Here is a 23,426-nt window from a genome sequence, read left to right as displayed (position 1 = left end):
TTGGATGCTTTTGCACCAAACCATTCTGGTTGTTTAGAAATTTAAGCAAATTAGACTAATAAAGGAGTTTTAAAAAAATCTGTTTTGTTTTGTTTTTGGTGGGTTTTTTTGGTTTGCAAATATTTTGAGGATTTTTCCTCAATTCACGATGGAAAAGAATTGTGAACTATTCAAACTACTCAGGGGCCAAGAAAACTGTTTCCTGCCCAGTCCCACTTTGTCCACATTTCTGCTGCAGGTAGTGTTTTCCCCGCAATATTTGACATTGCTTTGTCCAGTCTAGTATCAGTGGCTTCCCTCACTTCCCAGGACTGATCGCACCACACCCAACACAGCTCCACTTGCCTTTGCTTAATGTCCCTCCGCCACTCCTAGTTCTACTCCTGGGCTGCAGGTGAGCCTAGAGAGGATAAAGGAGAGGGGACCAGCAGCCACCAGGGGAAGGGGTTGGATGGGGAGGGGCATTCAGAGCCAGCCACTGCCACTACTCAGCCATCAATGCAGCCCCACCTATTCACCCCAAATCAGTCACGAAGCTATAGGATTTGTAAAGCTTCAAGGTGGACCGGGAGAGTAAATGTTCCCCGCTGTGTCTGTAAAGAGGCCTCCGGGTGGATTGAGGAGTCTAAAGACCGCTATATTCAAGTGGCTGTTTGTCAGCGTTAAACACGGTGCATTGGCCATCACGTGTCCGAGGTGGAGCTGTTGCTGGCAGGCTGGACGGCGAGGGAACCCCCAAAGGTGGCTTGCGGAGAAGCTTTTCGAGATCAGCTGCTGGGTATTGCATGACAAGACCCAATCTCTCTAGGAAGGGAGCTCTCCAGCTGAGTGCACCCTGGCATTCTCACTGGCCCTGGCCCAGGGCCCAGTTCTGCCTTTGGATAAACACCCATGCATGAGTCCACAGGCTTCCGTGGGAGCTGAAGGCAGAAGTGTGGTGACATGCACCTGAACCCCGTGCTCCCAGGATAGCACCCTAGGAGGCCAGGCAAGGGAGGGATGAACCTCCACCCAAATCCTCCTCTCTCCAGTTGCTCTGCAGCAGATCAGCATTGCACATGGGGCTGTTCTTCTCCATCCGAGAAGGAAGCAAGGCTAATGGAAACCAGTTGGATCCCAAAGGAGTGCTCCTTTCTCAGGGGCCTTCTGGGGAAATACAGCCCCAACCTCTCCTAGAAGACAAATGGGAAGAGTCTCTCCCACTTTGGTCACTGCCCAGTGTGCGAGCCACGAGGAGATATCCACTTGGCAAGTATTTCTCCACTGAGACCAACACCTACTGCTAGGACCCAGCTAGCCAGCCTGCCTTCCACGACTACCTTGAGTGGGAGGGAGAACCCAATCCCCCAGCCAGACCCACACAGCTTAGGTGTAGGATTGTCAGAGCTCACACAGGCAGCAGCAGTGGCAGATTGCAGCAGCAGCAGCAACAGCAGCAGCTGCTGCGAGGGCAGCCAGCAGATGAGGACTTGAAAACTGAGTGGTATTCTTCAGCCCTTCTGTGAGAGGAGCAGCCAGGTTGGTGCTGGCAAGCCGGAGTCAGCTGTCCCTCGGCTGCATTCCAGGCATTCCCAGGGACTTCTAAGGCAGGTTGAGAAAACACTCAGGAGGGGAAAGCATTCGAAACTAATCTGAGAAGAGATTTTTACCTTGAAACTAGGACCATGGTTTCTGGATTTCAGTACAGCTTCTTTCTGTTCCTGTGCCTCACAGCATGCCAGGGATCTCCAGCTTCCCAGGTAAGCCTCCATCTCTATCATATAATTACACTATCTACAGCAAAGAAGGTGGCTGTCGCTTGTCTCTTACCCCCTATAACCCCCACTGTCTTTTATGTCTTCCCATGGCATTTGGAGAATCTGCCTTTCCTCAGCCAGGTGTAGAAGACAAACAATGGATGTGTGTATTTTACAAGCCAGTTCCATGTGATGTAGGTGAGAGACTGTGGGTAGGTAGCCTGTGAGTGCTAACCAGCTTTCTTTCACAGAACTAACCAAGCAATGACAGTTGTGCATTTGCAGAAAATTGTTGTTGCTAAAAATTGGTTTGTGGAACAAAATAGTTTGCACAGAGCAGGACTGTATCCCTCTTCAGCTTGTTCTTTTCATGGACTCGTGATATTCCTTTCTAGATCCATCCTGTGAATAAACTTACTGGAAAACTACCCATCACAGGCCATTACTTCTGACTATCCTCTGTCACTGACATTTTTCTCTTTCAAAGGCAAGGTAATAGTTAAAAGTCACATCCATGAAAATACAGGTGCTGTAGTCTTCATAATTTCACCCTGCATCATTCTCAAACTCTTCTTCACCACACACAGCCAGAAGTATTGGATATTTTGGACCTGTATCCCCAGCGTAATGATCTTCCCTGCAGCTTTTACATGTAATACATCTGTTCTTACAGTACTATGCTGGCGGTGAATTTGGATCCTTGCATAGATGTCACATAAGTATCTGAACTCTGCAGTCCTGTGACAACCCAGGGACTGTAACACAGTTTGTAATTATCAGGAGAATCACAAAGGGTATGCGCAAGCCTTTTCTCAGCAGACAATAATATGGTTAATACTTAGCTCTTTCAGGTACATCCTGAATACAATGCACATGCTTAATCACGTTGACAAACTCTGCTGGTCTGTTAGGGACAAAGACTAGAACCAATTTTCTGAGAGCAGTTCCCTAGTGCTGTTTATTCTGGTTAGCATAAGCTAGCTGCAGTATGTCTGGCAGTTCAAATTAAAAATAGCCTTTTAACAAAGAACTTATTATAAAAGTGAACCACATGCCAGGAATCAACTTTTTTTTTTCCCCCAGATTTCTGTATACCACATTCAGCTGCTATAATTTTTTATGACAGTGTTGGACAACAAGTGGTAGTTGGCCTAGATATCTACAGATATATTCCACACAAAGAAAAGAACATTGGGGTTGCAGAGTTAAGTGTTCAAAAGTTAGTTGCCCTTGCAAATTCAGGTCAGTCCCTTGGTGCACATGCTGTATGATGCAGTCTTGAATTACAAACTCCTTTTTCCACCTGACCCAGCCTATCTCCGTACATAGCCTAGACAGGGCTTCAATGAAAGAGGCTGTTCAATAGCTGTTTTATCCCCCTCATTCACTGTGTGGCCTTGTCCCAGATTTACTGGCCACCAGCCTAAGCCTGCACCAAAGAAGGGGCTTTTGGTTTTCTCATGGGCTTTTCTATGGAGCGCGTCAGCACCCATCCCAGATGATAATGAACTTACCCTGATAATGCCCCAGCGAGGTAGCTCAATGAAAGGCAAAACTGGCAACTCTGGCCTCTGAAGCTTGTTGTTTAAACACCTTGTCCAGCTTCACAAAAGAAGTTGGTAGCAGAACTAGGGATGCCTAGATCCTATGGCCAGAAGGGACCATTGTGATCATCTAGTCTGACCTCCTGTATCGCACAGGCCCGAGAACTGCCCCAGAGCAATTCCTGGAGCAGAGCCTTAGAAAAACATCCAATTTTAATTTAAAAATTGTCAGTGACGGAGAATCCACCATGACCCTCAGTTAATTGTTCCACTGCTTAATTGCTTGCTGTTAAAACTTTGCACCTTATTTCCAGTCTGAATTTGCCTAACTTCAATTTCCAGCCACTGGATGGTATTAGATCTTTCTCTGCTAGATTGAAGAGCCCATTATTAAATATTTGTTTGATACTTACAGACTTTGATCAAGTCACCCCTTAACCTTCTTTTATTTAAGCTAAGATAGGATCCAGTCCTCTGGAATGCTAGGCGAGTGCCTCAATCACACGACAATATTTCACTTCTTGCACTCTCCTGCTTCGTTTACTACCTGCCCTGGGCACTGAATGATGCAGCAGTCCTGTGGAACAAATAGGAGGGTATCATGAATATAAAGACTGTTTCATAACACAAGGGGGCCAAATTAAAGTCTCATAGGTAATCTGAATCTGCTTTTCTTAACTTCTGAGTACTTGAATTGCAACCTTAATGTTCTGTTAATATAGTTTTGGGGTTTTTAATGGAATTACCTAGGTTTTTTAAAAAAGATTTAAAAAAAAGACATTATCTTATGTGCCACTGTAGTGACCCTTCTCTTGGGTCATTAGCAGGTTTTGAGTCCTAGACCTTTAGATTTCCAGCACAGACCTCTACCAGTTGAGCTAAAGAAATGAAGTGACGGGCAGCAGTAGAAAGCTGTTATCATCCTTGCGGGGGGGCAGCCCCCAGAGAGAGCTGTAAGATGCATTTTGCTAGCGGGTTACACCACTATTTGCTGTGTATGTAAGGAGTCAGGAGTCCTGGGTTCCATTTCTGGCTCTGGAAGAGGAGTGTGGTCTAGTGGCTAGAGCAGTGGCCTGCAGGTGAGGACTTGGTGTTCTCTGTTTATCAGCGACACTCTGCATTGGCATGGTGCTCGTTCACGTGTCATGCTCTGGGAAGGAGGGTATGCAGGAATAGCCCTGTTTGACAGGCCCTGTAACAGGGTGGCCTGCTCCTGTAAGGACCAGGAGGCCTGGGTTAGCTCTGGTTGCCACAGCTGTAGGGTGTGGGATAAAATGGGAGGAAGCTGAGCAGCTGAGGCTCAGCTGGGGAGGGACAGCTGTAAGAATGGAGCTCGTTCCTATGGCAGGCCCTGGGGCGAGGCCAGGCTCCCGGGAGGATGTGCAGGGCCTGGTGTTGCTGAGGAGAAGCCCCAGAGGGACGGGAGGTCTGAGCTTGCAGCAGGGCTGTGGTGGTGGCGGATTTGTAGTGCTGAGCTCTCCTGCAGGGCCCCAGGGAGAAGCCCAGGGCCCAGCAACTCCGGAAGGAAGAGTGTGATTATCACGAAAGGTAAGGTCAGAGAGGGCTCCTCGCATGAGGGTCTGTACAGCTCGGAAAGACTGTTGCTGGCTCACGTGAAGCTGGATCAGGGGCTTTCAGGAAGCCAGCTTAGGGCCTGACCATGTATCCTGCAAGGGGATTGAGCTTTTAAGTGTGACCTGTCCAGAGTCACCGACCCCGACTGCCACAGGGTCCGGCCGGCCATCAGCCCTCACCCAGCCACATGGGGGTGCTGACTGGTGAGTCGCTTTTCTGGTGGGGGGGCTTGCTGTGGGGCAGGACGCTCTGACAGACACCACGGGCAAAGCCCTAGGGTGTGGCAGGGCACAAGCACAAGGCAAAACGTGCTGCGACGGGCCAGGGAACAGCTGGCCCCGATCCTTCACTAATAAGCCAGCCCCGATCCTTTCTGGCTGCTGCTAAGTCCAGGAGTAAGGGCATGGCACTGTGCGGGCAAAACCAACTCCCCTCAGACACCCCCACTATAGCCTGCCTCACAACTACAAACCGGGGTGAACCTGCAATTGGGGGCAGGATTAAAGCTTCACTGGCCCCGAGTTCTTTCTGGTGTGAAGAGACATTTAAGAGGCGACTGGAGCTTACAGCAGTGGTGGAAACAGAGGGATCTAACGCCCCCACAATGGAAATATTGGAAACAATGGGCCCAGGCTGTGTTTCTGCCCCTGCACACGTGTGTGGGGCACAGAGACGAGAGCAGGGCCTGGAGGAGGGGCTGGAGCAGCCGCCATGGGGCACCGGATTGGGCCAGTCTCTGGGGAGTAGGTAGGAAACCCCCAGTCCTGGGGAAGGGAAGAACTTGGGAGCAAGAGCACCGGCACGCCGAGCTGGAGGTCAGCCCCTGAGTCGGAGTAGCTCCCCTGTCCATTCTCTCTACCCTTCCCTAGTCACAGTGAGCGTTTCCCCTGCACCCAGAGCACCTGGATAGGGAGAATATTTCTCACAATGAACAGAGGGCTTTTTACTCTAGCAGATGAAGGGCCGGTGAGCTCTAATGGTGGGAAGCGGAAGCTAGACACGTTTAGGGTGACCAGAGAACAAGTGTGAAAAATCAGGACAGGGATGGGGGGTAATAGGAGCTTATATAAGAAAAAGACCCAAAAATCGGGACTGTCCTTATGAAATAGGGACATCTGGTCACCCCAGACACATTCAGACTGAAAAGAAGGGGCAGATCATGAAACTGGGAGAGGAATCGAATCTTGGAACAAAGTAATTTGGGATGTGAGGGCGCCTCCATCACTTGGAATCTGTAAATCGAGGCTGGATGTCATTCGAAGAGATTTACTGTCAGTCAACCAGAAGGCGGGGAGTCCAGGCAGGAATCCTGGCGTGAAATTCTCTGCCCGGTGCTAGGCAGGAGGGTCGGAGAGGAGGTGATCACAATGGCTTCTTCTGGCCTTGGAGTCTTTGCAAACATCGTGCTGAGCGGCGCCACGGCAGAGTCAGAGACGTTTCCTGGCTGCTGTTCCAGCTGCCTGTGTTTGTCGGAGAGCCCAGTGTGTGCCTAGGGGCAGGGGTCTGTGTTTGAATGCTGGCCAGTGTGAACTTTCCCACCATGGTGCACAGCATTGCCCACATTCCTGGAACCCCTCTGTCAAGTGACTCCTGGCTGCACCTGGCGGGAAATCCCGTGTCCTAGCAGCTTCTGCATGTGGCCCCAGGCAGCCTCAGGGAGGTGGTAGATGCAGGGGAAAGACCTACCTTCAGCTATGTTCTGTCTGTACCTGTGATTACAGCCAGTCAAAAAAACAGGATAAAACTCCCCAACCTCCCCCCCCCCACCCCCAATCATCCCTCCTTTTTGGTCAAAATTAAAAATTTCTGCCAAAATTTGAGGATTGAAATGTTGGGTTCTTAACTGTTCTGTTCTGCCCTGCCTGTGAGCGAGCTGGGACACCTCGTCTTACGGATGTAGCCATCTATATTTTGTGCCTGAATTTTTGTTCCCTACTTCTTTCAAAGAGGCGGGAACAACACAGATCTTGCTGGTGCTGCTTGTCCATCTATAAGGAAACACCTGTGAGCTTTCTAAAGACTGAAGGGCTAGGCTTGAGTCAATCTATTCAGCAGCATGATAGGAAATAGGTTCCTGAACCCGCCCCTTACACTGCTTGGCCTCCCCAGACCTTGGGTCTTGACGCACAGGGAGGCACTGTGTGCCCCATTTTCAACCCTACCCCAAGAGCAGATGGCCAGGGAGTGGAGGAGTGGGCAGAACCTTAGCAGATAGACATAGAAATTCTCTGCTAGTAAGGGCCAGTAGCAAATTCCTGTCCCCTTTGGGGCAAGGGGGTCCCAGCTGCCCCACATGTAGCGCTTGGGATAAATCCATAATCTAGACCAAAACACAATACTTCACTGGGGGAAGAAAGGAACGTGGCTCACTTCCTACCAAGGAGCTTGGCCCAAACGCCAGTGCCTGGCTCCCAGCAAGGGACTCTGCCCAAGCTGCCTCTAATTAATTTGCAGAGAGCAAATTCTCTTGTTGACTGCATCAGCCTCCCCAGGGAATCTGCACCACACCACGGCGCCATCTGGTGACCCCTCCATAACACTAGGTGGACGTGGCTTTTGGGACCCCGGGAGTAGCTCGGGGTCTAACATCATTCCTCAGACAGAGCACCTTGGAAAGAGTGCAGCTTACTTCCCCGTTCTCACCATTCTAGTTACAGACAGAGACTGTAGCAGAACCAGGGTTAGTGCCCATTTCTCCTGAGTCCCGAGCTAATGCCTTAAGCACCCAAGACTATCGTTCTCTTCCTTCGCTGTATGTTCTGTGCACTGACTGAGGCCGTGGCCAAGTTGAGCAAATAGTGTGCAAGCAGGTAGCTAAAGACTGTATGACAATCCCTATGCACTCAGTGGTCCTTCTGAAATGCTCTTAACAAGAGGCAGGAACCATATCTTCTCTCTGTTCCCATTGACAAGGGGCATTTTCCAGTAGAACAGAAGTTGCTTATTTGTGGGGGAAACTGAGTTTTGGTGAGAGTCTGAGCTACAGAATTGCCTGTTTGGTTCAGGCTTGCTTTTTGGTTTTAAGTTAGTTCTGCTGCATGTTGTCACAAAGATCCACACCTCCCAGGTGAATCAGTCCCTCCGGCTTTGAACCAGAACTATTAGCGTTCAGGCATAAATCTCACAAGTGTTCCTGGCACTTTAAGAAAGGACAAGACATCTGTTTTCCTATTATTTTGTAAAACTGAAGTGGAATATAGCTCTGGTTCCAAAAGGACTTAACATGAGCTATGGAATCCCTCCCAGGATTTCCAAAGTAATCACAGCCCTTCCTTGTCATACTCAGCATTGAATTATTCTCTTACAAGTAGTTCACAGGAAGCCGTCCTTGAAGTAAGAATTTCTTTATTAGGATGAAGGACTCAAGAGTCTGGTCGCATGAAAAGCAAAATCTGCAGAAAGTCCTGATCTGCCCCAGACAGATCTTACAAAGAATTTTCCATCAGAGCCACTGGGAGGTTTGTCTGGAAGCAGCATCAAGGCCCAAATCTGGAGCCAGATTTAACCCGCAAGCCCCATGCTGGGCTCAGCAGGGATACATTCAGTCAGCGTGAATCCTAGGAAAACTCATTTATTTATGTTTATGAAGATTTTATCAAGAACTGGGAGTGCAATGTAGCTAGAAGGGTTGATTTTAGTGTCTGCCCATTGTAATTAGAGGGCAGTGCTAACCAAAGAAGACTCAAATATTGAAAAAGGAAGAAAACATGAGTGACTTCCAGCTACAACAGGAAGATTTCTTGTTCAGCTTTGTGTGTGCTTGGAAAATAACTCTCCTCTGACCAAGATTCCTGATCAGCGGAACAGGATCTCCAATCTGTCCCCCAAAACACTCTCTTTCTCTCTCTCTCTCTGAGGAGATATTTTTTTCCACAGTAATAACCCAGCCAGGAGAGACGGTTTAACAAATCAAAGGCAATCAGAATGGATTTGGGTCTGGGAGAGTGAAACATCATAACAAGTGATTGCGCAACACTCTGCAAAATACAGAATGGCTCCTTTTGGGGAGGTTCATGTCTTCTAGGCCAGCATGTCACGGCTGTAACTCCCACGGTGTCACGGCCCTGCATGTGTTTACTGAAAAGAAGTTCTGTGAGACAAGAAATTTCCACTTTGACCTCTCTCGTTATCAGTCACCGCACACTTAACAGGTCGATTTATTGATAGCTATTGTACAGAGCATCTCCATGGAATGGTACTGGCAGGTTTGAGATCTACTGATGAAAAGTGCTACAGAAGAGCTAGGTGGTATTACCCAGTTGCCATTGCCTGTGATGAGATGACAGATAGTACTGGTAGCCAGATTCCCAGAGAGAGCCGTGTTTACTGAGCAGTGCTGTGAGTATTCTGGTTGTCATTATCTTGACTCCTAGTCAAGGCAAACGCCCATATTTGGAGGGCCTAATGTAGAAGTATCACAAATGGCACACTCTTCCCTCCATGCAGCATACATTGATGGGAACTGGGGTGGCTTTTCACCTTCTCTGCAGACATTAAGTGATAGTAGTTGTCCTGTGCTCTTAAGGAGCTAGCTAGTGGCCCCACTCCCCAACATCCTGCCTCTTTACTGGCCCTCTAAATTCCTGGGAGCCAAATGCTGAGAGCATCCATTGACTGCAATGCCTCAGCACCTCTCAGGATTCAGTGCTAGACTGAGATGACTGATATTCATGTGGTTCATACCCTTGAGCACACTTGGATCCCCTTTGGTTTCTTTTTCAGGTGGACTGATTATCATAAGCAGTGTGCAGGGAATATGGAAGTTAGTAGCATTGGGATTTAGATGAACAAATCACTGTTCATTGATCTGATAATTTGCCCCACCTGTCCATTCTCTGGGCATATTCCCCGGAAACAGTCAGCTATCATCTTCACCTAGTCAGTTTTTGGTGTGAGCCCATTTGGATAAAATTAGAATCACTCTGGAACCTCAGGAACTGAACTTTTCACAAGGTCTGAAATAATTGGGGTAACTTTAGTTTCGATCTTCTCAGACCCCTGCCCACCTGGTTTGTGGAAGGGAAAGCTCTGGAATCTCATGAGAGAGCCTGAGACAAGGCAGGTGAAGTAATATCTTCTATTGGACCAACTTCTGTTGTATGTGGCCAAACACACCAAGAAATCTCTTCTCTACAGCTAGGCATTCAGATACCACAGAATGTGCTCCGAAGAGAAAGTCCGGGAGACACATCTAAACACACATAACCACCTTCACCAAACAAGAATACCCCACCAGAATAGTAGATTACATCATGCAGTGGGCCATCCAAATACCCTGAGAGAACTTTCTTTAATACAGAAATAAAACCCCTCCAACTGCACACCCCTAGTTGTCACCTACCACCTGGAACCTACATGAGGTATCGTCAAACAACTAAAACCCATACTCAGTGGGCACCCCATACTGAAAGAAATCTTTCCCAGTTCTGTCTTCTGGCCTTCAAGCAACCCCCACCCCCGGAACCTGTCCCATGCTCATCAGAGGCAAGCCCCCCACAGACCACGACACACCAACTCAAAGCAGCATCAGACCTTGCCAGAGCAACAAATGCAAAACCTGTGGACATATATCCACTGCCATGATGATCAACACACCTTTCAAGATCCATGGATCCTATACATACCTATCACAACATATGGTGTACCTCATATATTCTGAATATAGGTGAGAAACCATCTTGAATAACATCTATACCTTGCTAGATTGTTGTACACTTTTAGATAAACATTTTCACACTTAATTGCTTGCAACCCTTTCAAACTTTATTCCTTTTATTTGGCATCCCTTAACCTGTGTCCTATTGTTAGTACAGTTTGTTTTATTTTTTACTCTAAACCAGCTCAGTGCTGTGTTTAAATAGAAGGGTGTATTTATCCAGTTAAATTAGTAAGCTGTGATGTGCTTTTGTGTCATCAGAGGAACAGACAAACCTTTTTAGTTCTCTGAGTTGTCCAGGAAAGGACTGGACATTGCAGCGCACATAGTTTTTGGAAAATTTGGGATGGGGAGTGCGTTGGGGTCACCTTGCTTGTTATAACCCAGGCTGGTGGAAGCTGGAGTAAGGTTGGGGGGCTGTGCACAGGCAGCTGAGGTCAGAATTGCAGTACCAGGGTGGTGGCTATGCACAGACACCCAGGATGTGATCTGCAGGAGTCCAGGCCGGGAGCTACTGTAGCAAAGCATTGTGGGGCCCCCAGGCATGCATGGCAAGTGGTGACATAACACCTCACAGATCAGGGTCTGGCTTTTCTGCCATTTCTTTCTATATGTTGAATTTGATACCTCCTGGGCCACCTCACCAATCCACCTGGCAATTGTCTTTGCTTAGGAAAGGCTCCGGCAATGGGGTGACTGCAGGCCCAGTGCTAGATGGGCAGCATGACGTAGCGCTGGCACTTAGCCGTGCGACAAAGTGCCTGGAACTCGTTGGTGATGCCATACTGACTCGGTCTTTCTGAGGGTCCAAACTTCACCAGATCTCCTTTATGTGTAAATAAAACAGGGTTACAAAATGCTGGGGATGTGTGGGATGTGTGGGGGGGGATGAGGATGGACAAAGGGGTTGCTGATTTTGGCTGGACGTATTCCTGGATGTTTAGTCACATGACATAATCTTTAATTAATTATGTATCTCTAAGTCCTTGAGGATTGGCAAGGAAGGGGGCACTAGGCACATGTCTCGGCTGGGGCTGCAGGGAGGAATTGCAGAATGGGACGATGCTGGCAGGAGCTGAACTGCTGTTGCTACGGTTAAAAATACGGATGGATTTTCACAAGCTCTGGCTGCTCACTCTGGTTACCATGTTGCAGTTATTTGACAGCATATCCCTGAAAAGGCCTGGGTGTGCCAACGAAACTGCTCAGAACCCCACTAAATGTACATGGACCACATGTGTTAGGAGGGGAAGCGGACACTGGAATAATCGCTCGCTAATTTTGCTGAATGAGCTGTCCCTGGCAGCTGCTGATAAAGGGAGCTAACGCGCAGTTGTGTGCCGTATGCGCTCGGCGGTGAAACAGCTCTCTCTCTCTCTCTCTCTTTCTTCTTCACAGAACTGTCTCAACAAACAGCAGCTCCTGGCTGCCATCCGCCAAATGCAGCAGTTCTTAAAGGGGCAGGAAACGCGGTTTGCAGAGGGAGTGCGCGTCATGAAGAACCGGCTGATAACTCTGCAGAACTCGGTGACGAAAGCCACCCCGGACCCACAATCTGGTAAAAACCCACAGCTGGCCTTTCAGCAACAAGAGCAGCCATAGAGCATCTGCCTGCAGTGTATACTAGAACCGACAGGCTGCTTCCTCCCCCCGCCCCGCCCTGCCCTGACAGGGAGAGCAAGGGCCTGGCAAGCTGGCTCTTGGCATATCCCACTGCCCACCATGCCACGCTGCACTATCGACTGCCAAGACCTAGCGGCACTGCTGCCCCTGTCTCTTCTCCCCTCCTCTCCCTACTTTTTGGCAGAGAAAGGGAACACGTGTCCCACCCAAACGGTGCCAGACATTGTGGGACAGCCCCAGTACACCTTTTCTCCCCATACCACACTGTCCATCAGTCTCATCCCATGGCTGTACACATCACTGTGCATGCAGATTGTAGATCAGGAATCTGCCCCAAAGTAGCTACAGTAGATCATGTTCAGTGTGACCTGCTCTTTCCACGCAACCAGCTGAAGCCTTGTGACCATATGGGCTCAAGCCCATGATCTTAATTTTAGATCTTAAAATTAGGTCAGTATATTTATAGCTCTCGCTTGCTAAATCCTCTTTCCTGTTTCTCTCTCGGGTCTGCTTGGTCTCCATATACAGTGGAGACACATGCAGTAATAAATATGTCTCTCTATGGTCTAGAGCAGGAATTTTCAAACTTGGGATGCTGCTTGTTCAGGGAAAGCCCCTGGCAGGTCAGGCCAGTTTATTTATCTGCCCCATCCCTCAGCCCACGCTGCTTCCTTCAGCCCCCATTGGCCTGGAGTGGCGAACCGTGGCCAGTGGAAGACGTGATCAGCCGGACCTGCGGATGCAGCAGGTAAACAAACCAGCCCGGCCCAGCCCGACAGGGGCTTTCCCTACACAAGTGGCATCCCAAGTTTGGGAAACACTGCTCTAGAATGATATTCAGTTTTCTCAGCATATGATAAGCAGAAATAATATTTTCTGTGGAAAACAATAGTGCCTGAAAGCTTTACTTCTCATGCACGGTTTGCAGTGTCACAACAGTGTAGAAACTGAAGACTTATCCACACTGGCACTTTACAGCGCTGCAGCTTTCTTGTCAGGGGCGTGAAAAAAACCCTCTGAGCACCGCAAGTTTCAGTGCTGTAAAGTGCCAGTATAGACAGTGCACCAGCGCTGGGAGCTGCGCCCCTCGTCGAGGTGGGTTTTTAAGTAAGAGAGAGCTCTCCCAGCACTGTGCCGTGACTACACAAGCCACGTTAAAGCGCTGCCACGGCGGTGCTTTAACATTGCCAGTGTAGACAAGCCCTGAGAGTTGTCAGGTGACATTTATAGAAGCATCGTAGGAGAACAAGTCACACTGAAATTTAAGTCAGTTAGGGTCTTTTGAGCCCCCATGATTCGTACTTAATTCTCCTATGTCTGTTGAAAGGAAGGTCATTTCCGTATTGACTTTCAAGTTTCCCAGCCTTTTCACTGCAACGCTGCATAGCATCTTACATTGCTGGCATCTAAAATTAAAGAGGTTGTCGAGGAGTTTTTAAACTAAGGGCTGGGGGAAGTCGACAGGGAGAGGAGCACACAGTTTGGCCAGTGGGAGGAGCTATTAAAAGGGAAACTCAACATCTTAGTGATGAGGAGAGGATAGAGGGTGATGAAGTCCGGGTAGGAACTGAAGAGAAACAGTCACATGAAAGAGTCCCAGTCAGTCACATCACCGGAAGACAGACAGCCAAACACTGACAAACGTTATAAGTGCTTATATACAAATGCTAGAAGTCTAAATACTAAGATGGTGAACTTGAGAGCCTGGTATTAAATGAGGACAGTGATAAAATAGGTAACACAGAAATTTGGTGGAACAGTTGATAATCAATGGGACTCAGTAATACCAGGGGACAAAATGTATTGGAATGACAGAGTAGGTCATGCTGGTGTGGGGGAGGCCCTATATGTGAAAGAGCATCTTAAGTGAATCAAACTGTACCACAGAACCTCCATGGAGAGATTGTTCAAGTAGGGAATTTAAGAGAATAGCAGTAGGAATATACTACCAACCTCCTGACCAGTATGATAACAATGACTGTGAAATGCTCAGGGAGACTAGAGAGGCTACAGAACCAGAAAACCCAATAATAATGGTGGATTTCAACTATCCCCATATTGACTGTGAACATGTCGCCTCAGGACAGGCTGCAGAGAAAATTTCTAGACACCATTAAATGACTGCTTCTTGGAGCATTTTATCCTGCTACCCACAAGGGGAGAGGCAATTCTCGATTTAGTCCTAAATGATGCATAGGATCGTGTCCAAGAGATGAATGTAGCTGAACCGCTTGGTAATAGCAACCATAATATAATTAAATTAACATCCTTGTAGGGTGGAAAATACCAAAGAAACCCACTGTGGTAGCATTTAACTTCAAAAAGGGGAACTACACAAAAATGAGGAAGTGAGTTAAACAGAAATTAAAAGGGAGAGTCACAGGAGTGAAATGCCTGCAGGCTTCATGGAAACTACTAAAAAACGCCATAATAGAGGCTCAGACTACATGTATAACCACCTCACCCCACCCCCACAAAAAAAAGTAGGATAAAAAAATGCCACCATAGCTAAACAGGTTTCAGAGTGGCAGCCGTGTTAGTCTGTAGCAGTAAAACCAATGAGGAGTCCTTGTGGCACCTTAGAGACTAACACATTTATTTGGGCATAAGCTTTCGTGGGATATACCCACTTCATCAGATGCATGGAGTGGAAAATACAGCAGGCAGGTATGAATATACAGCACATGAAAAGATGGGAGTTGTCTTACCAAGCTGGGGGTCAGTGCTAACAAGGCCAATTCAATCAAAGTAGATGTGACCCATTCCCAGCACTTGACAAGAAGGGGTGAGTATCAACAGAGGGGAAATTATTTTTTCTAGTGACCCAGCCACTCCCAATCTTTATTCAGGCCTAATTTGATGGTGTCAGGTTTGCAAATTAATTCCAGTTCTGCAGTTTCTCGTTGAAGTCTGTCTGAAGTCTGTTCATAGCTAAACAGCAGAGGAAGACTCAGAGGCAAAAAGGTATCCTCTAAAAATTGGAATTCAAATCCTGCTGAGGAAAATAGAAAGAAGCATAAACTCTGGCAAGTCAATTGTAAAAGTATAGTTAGGCAGGCCAAAATAGAATTTAAAGAGCAGCTACTTTTTGTGTCTTTTGCTAAAAACAAAATTGTGTGTAAGTACACCAGAAGCAAGAAGCCTGCCCAGTAGTCAGTGGAGCCACTGGAGTGTCAAGGTGCTAATGGAGCACTTGTGGAAGACAAGGCTGCTGTGGAGAAGCTAAATTCATTCTTTGCATGGGTCTTCATTGCAGAAGATGTGAAGGAGATTCACACACCCAAGCCTTTCTTTCTGGGGGCCAAATCTGAGGACCTGTTCCAGATTGAAGGGTCAATAAAGGACATTTGGAACAAATTAATACATTAAATGGTAATAAGTCACCAGGACCAGATGGGATTCACCCAAGAGTTCTAATGGGACTCAGATATGAAATTGCAGAAAAACTAACTGTGATATGTAACCTATTGCTTAAATCAGTCTCTGTACCAGATAACTGGAGGATAGCTAATGTATTGCCGATTTAAAAAAAAAAATAAATAAAGGGTCCCGAAGTAATCCCAACAATTACAGGCTGGTAAGCCTAACTTCAGTACCAGGCAAGCTAGCTGAAATTATAGTAGGAATAGAATTATCAGACACGTAGATGAACACAATATGTTGGGGAAGAATCAATACAGGTGCACCAATCTATTAGAATTCTTTGAGGGTGTCAGTAAGCATGTGGACATGGGTGATCTACTTGGTATAATCTACTTGAACTGAAAAGGTCCCTCACCAAAGGCTCTTCCGCGAAGTAAGCAGTCATGGGATAAGAGGAAAGGTCACATTGTGTGTGGATCAGTAACTGTTTGAAAGATAGGAAACAAAGGGTAGAAATAAATGAACACTTTTCACAATGGAAAGTGGTAAATAGCAAGATACCCTGGGGATCTGTACTGGGACCAGTGCTGTTCAACATATTCATAGATTATCTGGAAAAGGGGGTAAACAGTGAGGTGGCAAAATTTGCAGATACAAAATTATTCAAGTTAAGTCCAAAGCTGACTGCAAAGAGTTCCAAAGGGATCTCACTAAATTGGTGAGTAGGCAACAAAACAGCAAATGAAGTTCGATGTTGATAAATGCAAAGTAGAGCACATTGGAAAATATAATCCCAACTATACATGCAAAATGATGGGGTCTAAATTAGCTGTTACCACTCAAGAAAGAGATCTTGGAGTTGTTATGAATAGTCTCTGAAAACAGCCATTCAATGTGCAGCAGCAGTCAAAAAAGCTTATTAGGAAAAGGATAGATAATAAAACAAAAAATATCAACCACCACTTGATATATCCATGGTATGACCACACTTGAATACAGCATATAGCTTTGGTTACCCCATCTCGAAACTAAGAAGCTATATCTGAATTAGAAAAGGTATACAGAAGTGCAGCAAAAAATGATTAGGGTATGGAACAGCTTCTATACAAGGACCGATTGAAAAGACTTGGACTGTTCACCTTAGAAAAGAGAGGACTAAGGGGGGATATGATAGAAGTGTATAAAATCATGAACCAGGTGGCACAAGTAGTACAGGAGTGTTATTTTCCTCTTCCCATAAGACCAAAATCTGGGGTCATGCAATGAAATTAGTAGGTTGCAGGTGTACAACAAACATAAGGAAATGCTCCTTCACACAGCGCACAGTCAACCTGTGGAAGGAACTTATTGCCAGGTTTGTTGTGAAGGCCAAAAGGATAATCGAGTTAAACGAGGATTAATTAAATTCATGGAGGATAGGTCCATCAATGGCTATTAGCCAAGATGATCAGGGACAGAACATCATGCTTTGCGTGTCCCTAAACCTTTGACTGCGAGAAGCTGGGACTGGACGACAGGTGATGGATCACTCACTAATTGCCCTGTTCAGTTCGTTCCCTTTGAGCATCTGGCACTGGCCACTGTTGGAGGATGGGATACTGGGCTAGATGGACCATTGGTCTGACCCAGCATGTCTGTTCTTATGTTCACATTCTTTTATTACTTGATCCAGATCTTCATGATTGTGACTTACATCCATCCAACAAGATCCAGTGGCTGAAGCTCAAGCTAAATTAAGTGCAGCTAGAGATAAGGTACACATTTTTAACACAGAATGGGAATTAACCACAGGAACATCTTCTGTCACCTGTGGTATGTAAATCAAGCCTGGATGTCTGCCTAAAAAATCACTGTAGTTCAGCCACAAGTTATTGGGCTGGATGCAGGAGTCACTGGGCAAACTTCTCTGGCTTGGGCTATGTGGGAGGTCAGAGTAAATTATCTTAATGGAGCTTCCTGCCTTGAAATGTATGAGCTACGTTGCACCTCATTCGCACCGTGCAAATGACTCCCCAAGGAGATAGGCTGTGGAGAATCAGGCTCTTCCAATGCAATCTCATATGATTAAACTTTGTAGGGAAGTGTTGTCTAGTGTGTAGAACAATTATTCTGAGTCAGGAGACTTAGGTTCTTTTCCTAACTCATGTCAATGAAATGGGATTGGATGCTACCCTGCTACCGGATTAAGAGCCTGTATCTTTTGCATCCAAGTCTCTTTCACCTATAGAAGAGAAGTATGCACAGAATGAAAGTCTCTCACAACAGCATTTCCATGAAAGATGTGAGCTGTACATGTATGGTCAAGATGTGGTCATTTTATCAACTCAGCCTACAAGCCGCTTTCAGAAGCGCTTATGGTGAGTTCCAAAACAACTCCAACATACACTAATTCAGATCTCCCAGGGGTCCATGGAAAGTCTCACATTAGTTTCAATCCAGCTCTCACTGAAATTAAACTGCCAATGGATGTTCCTGCAAATGTTACCCCTCTGTTCTCCTAACTCTTGCCAGTCACTATCCATTTCTCTGCCATCGCAGGGTTCTTTTCTGGATATTGTTTAGCACAGGCACTAGCTGCCAGGGCATGGCACCTGATGGCAGTAGAATGCACGTCCAAATTGAAAAGTGTAAATGAAGTTCCCTGTAGTTCCCTTTTCAGTTTCATGGTATAGTTTAGATGTTACTGATTCACTTTCTTACCTGACATTGCTGTAAGGTAACAGAATTGATAGCACACTGAATGGCATACCCAGAACCAAGAGCTTTGACTTAGCAGAAGTGCCTTTGGCCAAACATCTTCACACGGCAGGTGAAGATTCGGCTAGCTGACCTTATCTCTGAGAGCTGGCTGAGTGTTATCTGGGAGCTTTGCCACTGGGGGCGAAGAGTGTCAGAGAACATTTCTGAGAATGCTGAATAAAATTCACTCGTGTCCTGTGATGCTAATAAAACAACAGAGCAGTGAACAGAGTCAACCTGACAGACTGGAATGCACACTCCAGAAATCCCAGCAGTCTTTCTCCAGAGCTGACTCGCCTCTGGGAGCCTGCAAACACCCTCCCCCCCCAGGTTCTCCCACCCTCTGCTCTGCTAATGCTACAACAATAGCCTTTCATTCACAGACCTTTCTGCATTCTGCTCTGCTGCCCCTCTGCCTGGAATGGACTCCCAACGCCTGTCACCTGTCTGGGGCAGCGCCCTTAGAGCGCCCCACTCCGCAGGTGCTGGGTGAGCCTTTGAAACCATCTCATCTTTTACCAGCCATTTAAAACATTAATGGTGATGAGACAAACCAGCCCCTGCCCCAGTCCCACTTGCTGCTGACTGGACTTGCTACAGGGAGGCATTCAATGGGGGGCATGTTTACATACAGCACTGGAGCTAGGACACAGGAATATTGAGCCTCTCCGTGGTGGCTGGTGCTGTTCGCATCACCCTGCGTTCAGGTACGGTCTTTAATTATGGGCTCACCCACCAGATCCCTGCCTCGTTCAGTGGACAGGCTGGATACATAAGGAGGCTGAATGAAGCTTGCGTGGGCCTCCATGGATCTGATACTTGTGACTTTTGATTGCTCGACATGGCAACCTAAACTTTTCACACAGTTTGTGCAGGTGTGAGATCCCGTGCCTATTGGAGTCAGTGGTAGGAAGCATTACACTCTGTAGCATTGGCAGGATCAGGTTCTCAAAAGCATAGTCCACAGAGCCAGAGGGGCCTCCCAGGCCATGGGCCAACTGTTTTTTGGCCAGGCCACATGTGAGTGGTGCTGCGACCCTGTGCACCAGCTCACATCCCCACTCACTGAAACATAACCCGGTGGCCCCCTCTGTCATGACAGTGGTGCAGGCAGGCCAAATTTAAGAGAGTGAGGTTGTGACCTGGCACACAGGGTGGCAATACCACTCAGCTTTGGAGGGGGTGGGTGTAGGGACTCATGGGCCAGGGGAATCAGGCTGCTGCAGGGGAGGCCCATGAGACAGCAAGAGGAGGGTTGGAGGAAACCTGTGCCCCACCACTCTACATGGTGCTCTGCAACCCCAGCCTAAGAGGCACTTTTTTAACATCTAGCAAGGGGGCGTTTTACTCCCACAGAGACGCATTTCTCATTCTGCGGAAAGCGAAGAGGTTTCATGTAAAACAGAAGATGGCCAGGTTTGCTACTGCTCTAAACTGACTTCAGTGGCACTGCACCGGTTTACTCCAACAGAAGATCTGGCCCAGAGAGTGTAACAATTGCATGTTATCAAATGTTTCATCCGGCCAATGGCTACTCAGAGTAGGGATCTCCCAGAAAGTACAAGTAGGTATGTCATAGAGTCTTCCACTGCGAGGTATCTGCTCATTCTTTCTTTTCTTTCATACGTGACTAGCCATCGGGGCACTAATATAATTCTGTCATGAAATAGACCAGCGGGCTCTGAACACAAACCTCTGATTGACATGCTGATTTTCTTTGCTGAGGACAGAGCATTCTTTAATGGTACAGCTATTTCACTCTCCTCCTGTGGTTTGTGGATTTTTTGTGAATGTCAATACTTCACTTTTCTGTCTTGCTTTCAGTCAGAAGACGGCATCTGGAGGAATGGGCTCTGCTAGCTGATGTTTCATAAACTTTTTCTCTGATTATTTCATACCTAATGTAAAATAAACCATGTATTTTGGGGGCAGATTCTGAGGGCCTTTGTCTAGTTGAATAGTGCCTTACCCTGAGAGTAACCCTACTGAAGTCAATGGAACCACTTCCAGCCTCAAATATTGCTCACTATGAATACAAGTCTCAGTATCTGGCCTGTTCTTCATAAAATTATCCTTTGTGAGGATCTCTGTCAGATTCTAGGTCTTTCACTGTTTAAACACAGGAGGCACAGCAAGGCTTGACCAACACCCAGGGGTAACAACTACAATTGCTCAGGCTGTGCGAGGAGGTGGCTTTGTTACTCCATGGGAACAATACTGAGCTGAGAGTTAGAAGGCTGTAAGCCAGCTGGCTGTCTGAGTGCTCCAGGGGCGGCTAGCATACTGAGTATTTAACCTCCCTGTTTCCCACTGTGCTTTTGCAGTGTCCTGCCCTGCACTGGATGCCCCCGTGGATGGCAAAAGATTTGGTACCAAGTACTTTGTGGACCATGAAGTCCATTTCACCTGCGGACCTGGTTTTCAGCTCTCTGGTTCCAGCACCCGAGTGTGTCAGGCAAATGGCAGCTGGACTGGAGAAGCACCACAGTGCAAAGGTACTTTGCCTTTTCATGCCCTTGGTTTGAGTGTGCGAGCCCATCTTCATGTCACCGCACAGGCCCGTGCATGCCACGATCAGTTAGCGATCAAAACTAGTGTCGCTACCCTGCTGTAAAGTGTCGTAACTTTTTAGTGCAGATGGTTGGTGTGCGGGAAAGTCTAATGCATCTCCCAGGTTCCCCTTGATGCTATTGCTTCCCCTTGGCTTGTCAGGGATCTCCTCAACTGCAGCTTCTTGCATAAGTGTGGTGATGAGTGGGGAGGGTTTGTCTTATCCATTAAGGATTCTTCTCCTGAATTTTAGCAACCTTACACTCTTTACTGAGTAGTGGGTTGGTCTTGTGACCTCAGCATTTAGCTTATTGATGTTCTGTTCTTTGCACGTACACCTCTACCTCGATATAACGCTGTCCTCAGGGGCCAAAACATCTTACCATGTTATAGGTGAAACCGCATTATATCGAACTTGCTTTGATCCGCCGCAGCACGCAGCCCTGCCCCCCCAGAGCACTGCTTTACCACGTTATATCCGAATTCGTGTTTTATCGGGTCGCGTTATATCGGGGTAGAGGTATACCAACTCCCAGGGACAGGAGATGTGGAGATGCCACGGCTAGTCCTCTCCTGCCTGCAGAACTCACAGCTGGCCCTTTGCAGGCCTCAGCAAGTCCGCACACTTGCAGCTGTGCTTGAACAGTCTCCACTGAACTGGAAAAGTCCCCCTCTTCAGCTTGGAATAATAATGGCTGGGTACGTTGCCTTGTGTACCAGTAGTTCGGCTGGTTTCCAGCTTTCCGTAACGGGGGTCCCCGGCTCTAACAGTCAACCTCGCATCTGTTCCACTTTTCTCATCCTGAAGCTCTGAGCATAAAACCAACTCCACAACAGACAGTTCATTTCATAACAAGAAATATCAGGGTCTGAAGCAGCTGGCGCATCACATTCATAATAATTCCCCTCAGATGTTTATTTGGACGGCTGCCTTTCTGTCCAACATGTGATTGATCTGAATTGGCAAACAAGAAAATTATATCTAATTACCTCTATTAAAAATAATTTCCTGGGCAGAGTTTCATGGTAGTTAACAGGCATTTGGCTTAATGCAGTTGCGCAAAAAAGGATTTTTTTTTGACGTATGTTTTCCAAAACCACAAGACTGATTGAAACTGGTATTCAAAGCCTACAGCACCCACTGTGGCGCTCTGACCACCAAAGTAACTCAACAGAAATACAATCCCCACAAATTTCCATGTACCAGAAAGAAAGACTTTGCGCGGAAGCAGCATTCCTGTGCTCAATGTGGGGTCACAGGTTCTGTTGCCAGTTCCCTGCCACTCAGTCATTTTGTGACTTTGTTCAGCTCATTTAAAGTCTCTATGGCTCTGTTCCCTCCTCTATATAACAGGGAGATGACACACCCACAGGGAGATCCTCAGCTGAAAGACCCTCTCTAAGTGCAATGGGTGGAGAATAAATTTACTTTGAAACTATTGCTCTCACATATATTTCTAATTCACAGATACATTATTGTAACAACATCTGAGCTTTCTACCAGCAGGATCCATGTTCTCATCTTCCTTTTGGGTCAAATTGTGATCCAATTTACAACCATTTAAACTTGGCATTATGCATTGTCATGTAACGTGTCTCTCATTTCGAGGATACTGGCTATTCTTCCTGTTAAAACACTGTGCGTATTTCAGGGATGTGGCACAGGTGCGAGGCGCTTGTTTGCAAGGGCACTTGCATACTAGTTTGTCCTCTGGCACCAAGTGTTTTTCAGGATTGACCCTCCAAAGTAGCACGTGTGAGCCTGTGGAGCCAGAGCTGTTTGTCTAAACCAGTCTTGTGATTTTTGAATACCCAACTCATGATTCTGGCCACTTGGGGAGCTTGGAAACACTTCTCACCATCACTTGTTTTGCACTGGGAATGGCCCAGATCGCACCAAAAGACAGCTCGTTTACAAACATTTCCCCAGAGGAAGATACTCGGAATTGCTCAGTGCCTCATGCACATCTCTTCTCACCACTGCTCAGCCCCTGGCACGTGAGAAAGAGGGAACATTTCGGAGGGGTCCTCTGTTAAAACATTGGCAGCTTTTCACAGTAACCCACCCTGGAATCCCTCCATCACTCCCTTGCCCTCGTCATTCCCAGAGCTGAGCTGGGCTGGGCTTCGTTCCCTTCCAAATGCAGCATTTTGAATCAGTCCAAAGAAACGCTGTTGAGCAGCATTCTAGAAACTGTGCACGAGTCGATTACAAGACACTGACATCTGCTTTCATTTAACGCACATGAATCTGCCAAAGATTCCCCCGTTAAGAAACACCTACGGGAGAAGAATGATTAATGCTACATAAACCTCCCACTGAAGCACTCCTAACATGGATGCTTCAGCCAGGAAGTCAATGAACTTACAGTGGCTGCTCTATGTTCAGGCCAGTTTTAACCTAGAATCTCGGAAACATGTTCAACTTGATGTGGATATTTATACAAGGCAGCATTGCCTAGTGGTTAGAGCACTGGATTGTGACTCAGGAGACCTGCTGTTTTACTTCTGGCTCCACCACTGACTGGCTGAGTCAATGTGGGCAAGTCACTGCATCGCCACCTGCCTCAGTTTCCCCATCTGTAAAATGGGAATAATTATACTGATTTCCTTTGTAAAGTGTTTTGAAATCTACTGATG

The 23,426-nt window shown here is 47.0% G+C and overlaps 1 protein-coding gene across 1 annotated transcript in view; it reads left to right on the top strand.

The window, feature by feature from the left end:
- Window positions 1-957: 957 nt before the first annotated feature.
- The window catches only part of FBLN7 (fibulin 7), a 35,216-nt gene continuing 12,747 nt past the window's right edge, over window positions 958-23,426 (top strand). Inside the window, exons 1-3 of the mRNA XM_030558216.1 lie at window positions 958-1,739; window positions 11,910-12,069; window positions 20,561-20,731. Of these exons, the coding sequence (XP_030414076.1) occupies window positions 1,665-1,739; window positions 11,910-12,069; window positions 20,561-20,731 (406 nt within the window). The 5' untranslated portion in view covers window positions 958-1,664. The remainder of the gene's footprint in view (window positions 1,740-11,909; window positions 12,070-20,560; window positions 20,732-23,426) is intronic.

This window comes from Gopherus evgoodei, chromosome 3 (genome assembly GCF_007399415.2).
Source record: "Gopherus evgoodei ecotype Sinaloan lineage chromosome 3, rGopEvg1_v1.p, whole genome shotgun sequence".
Taxonomy (NCBI): Eukaryota; Metazoa; Chordata; order Testudines; family Testudinidae; genus Gopherus; species Gopherus evgoodei.
This window is presented reverse-complemented; position numbering and strand designations above follow the sequence as displayed.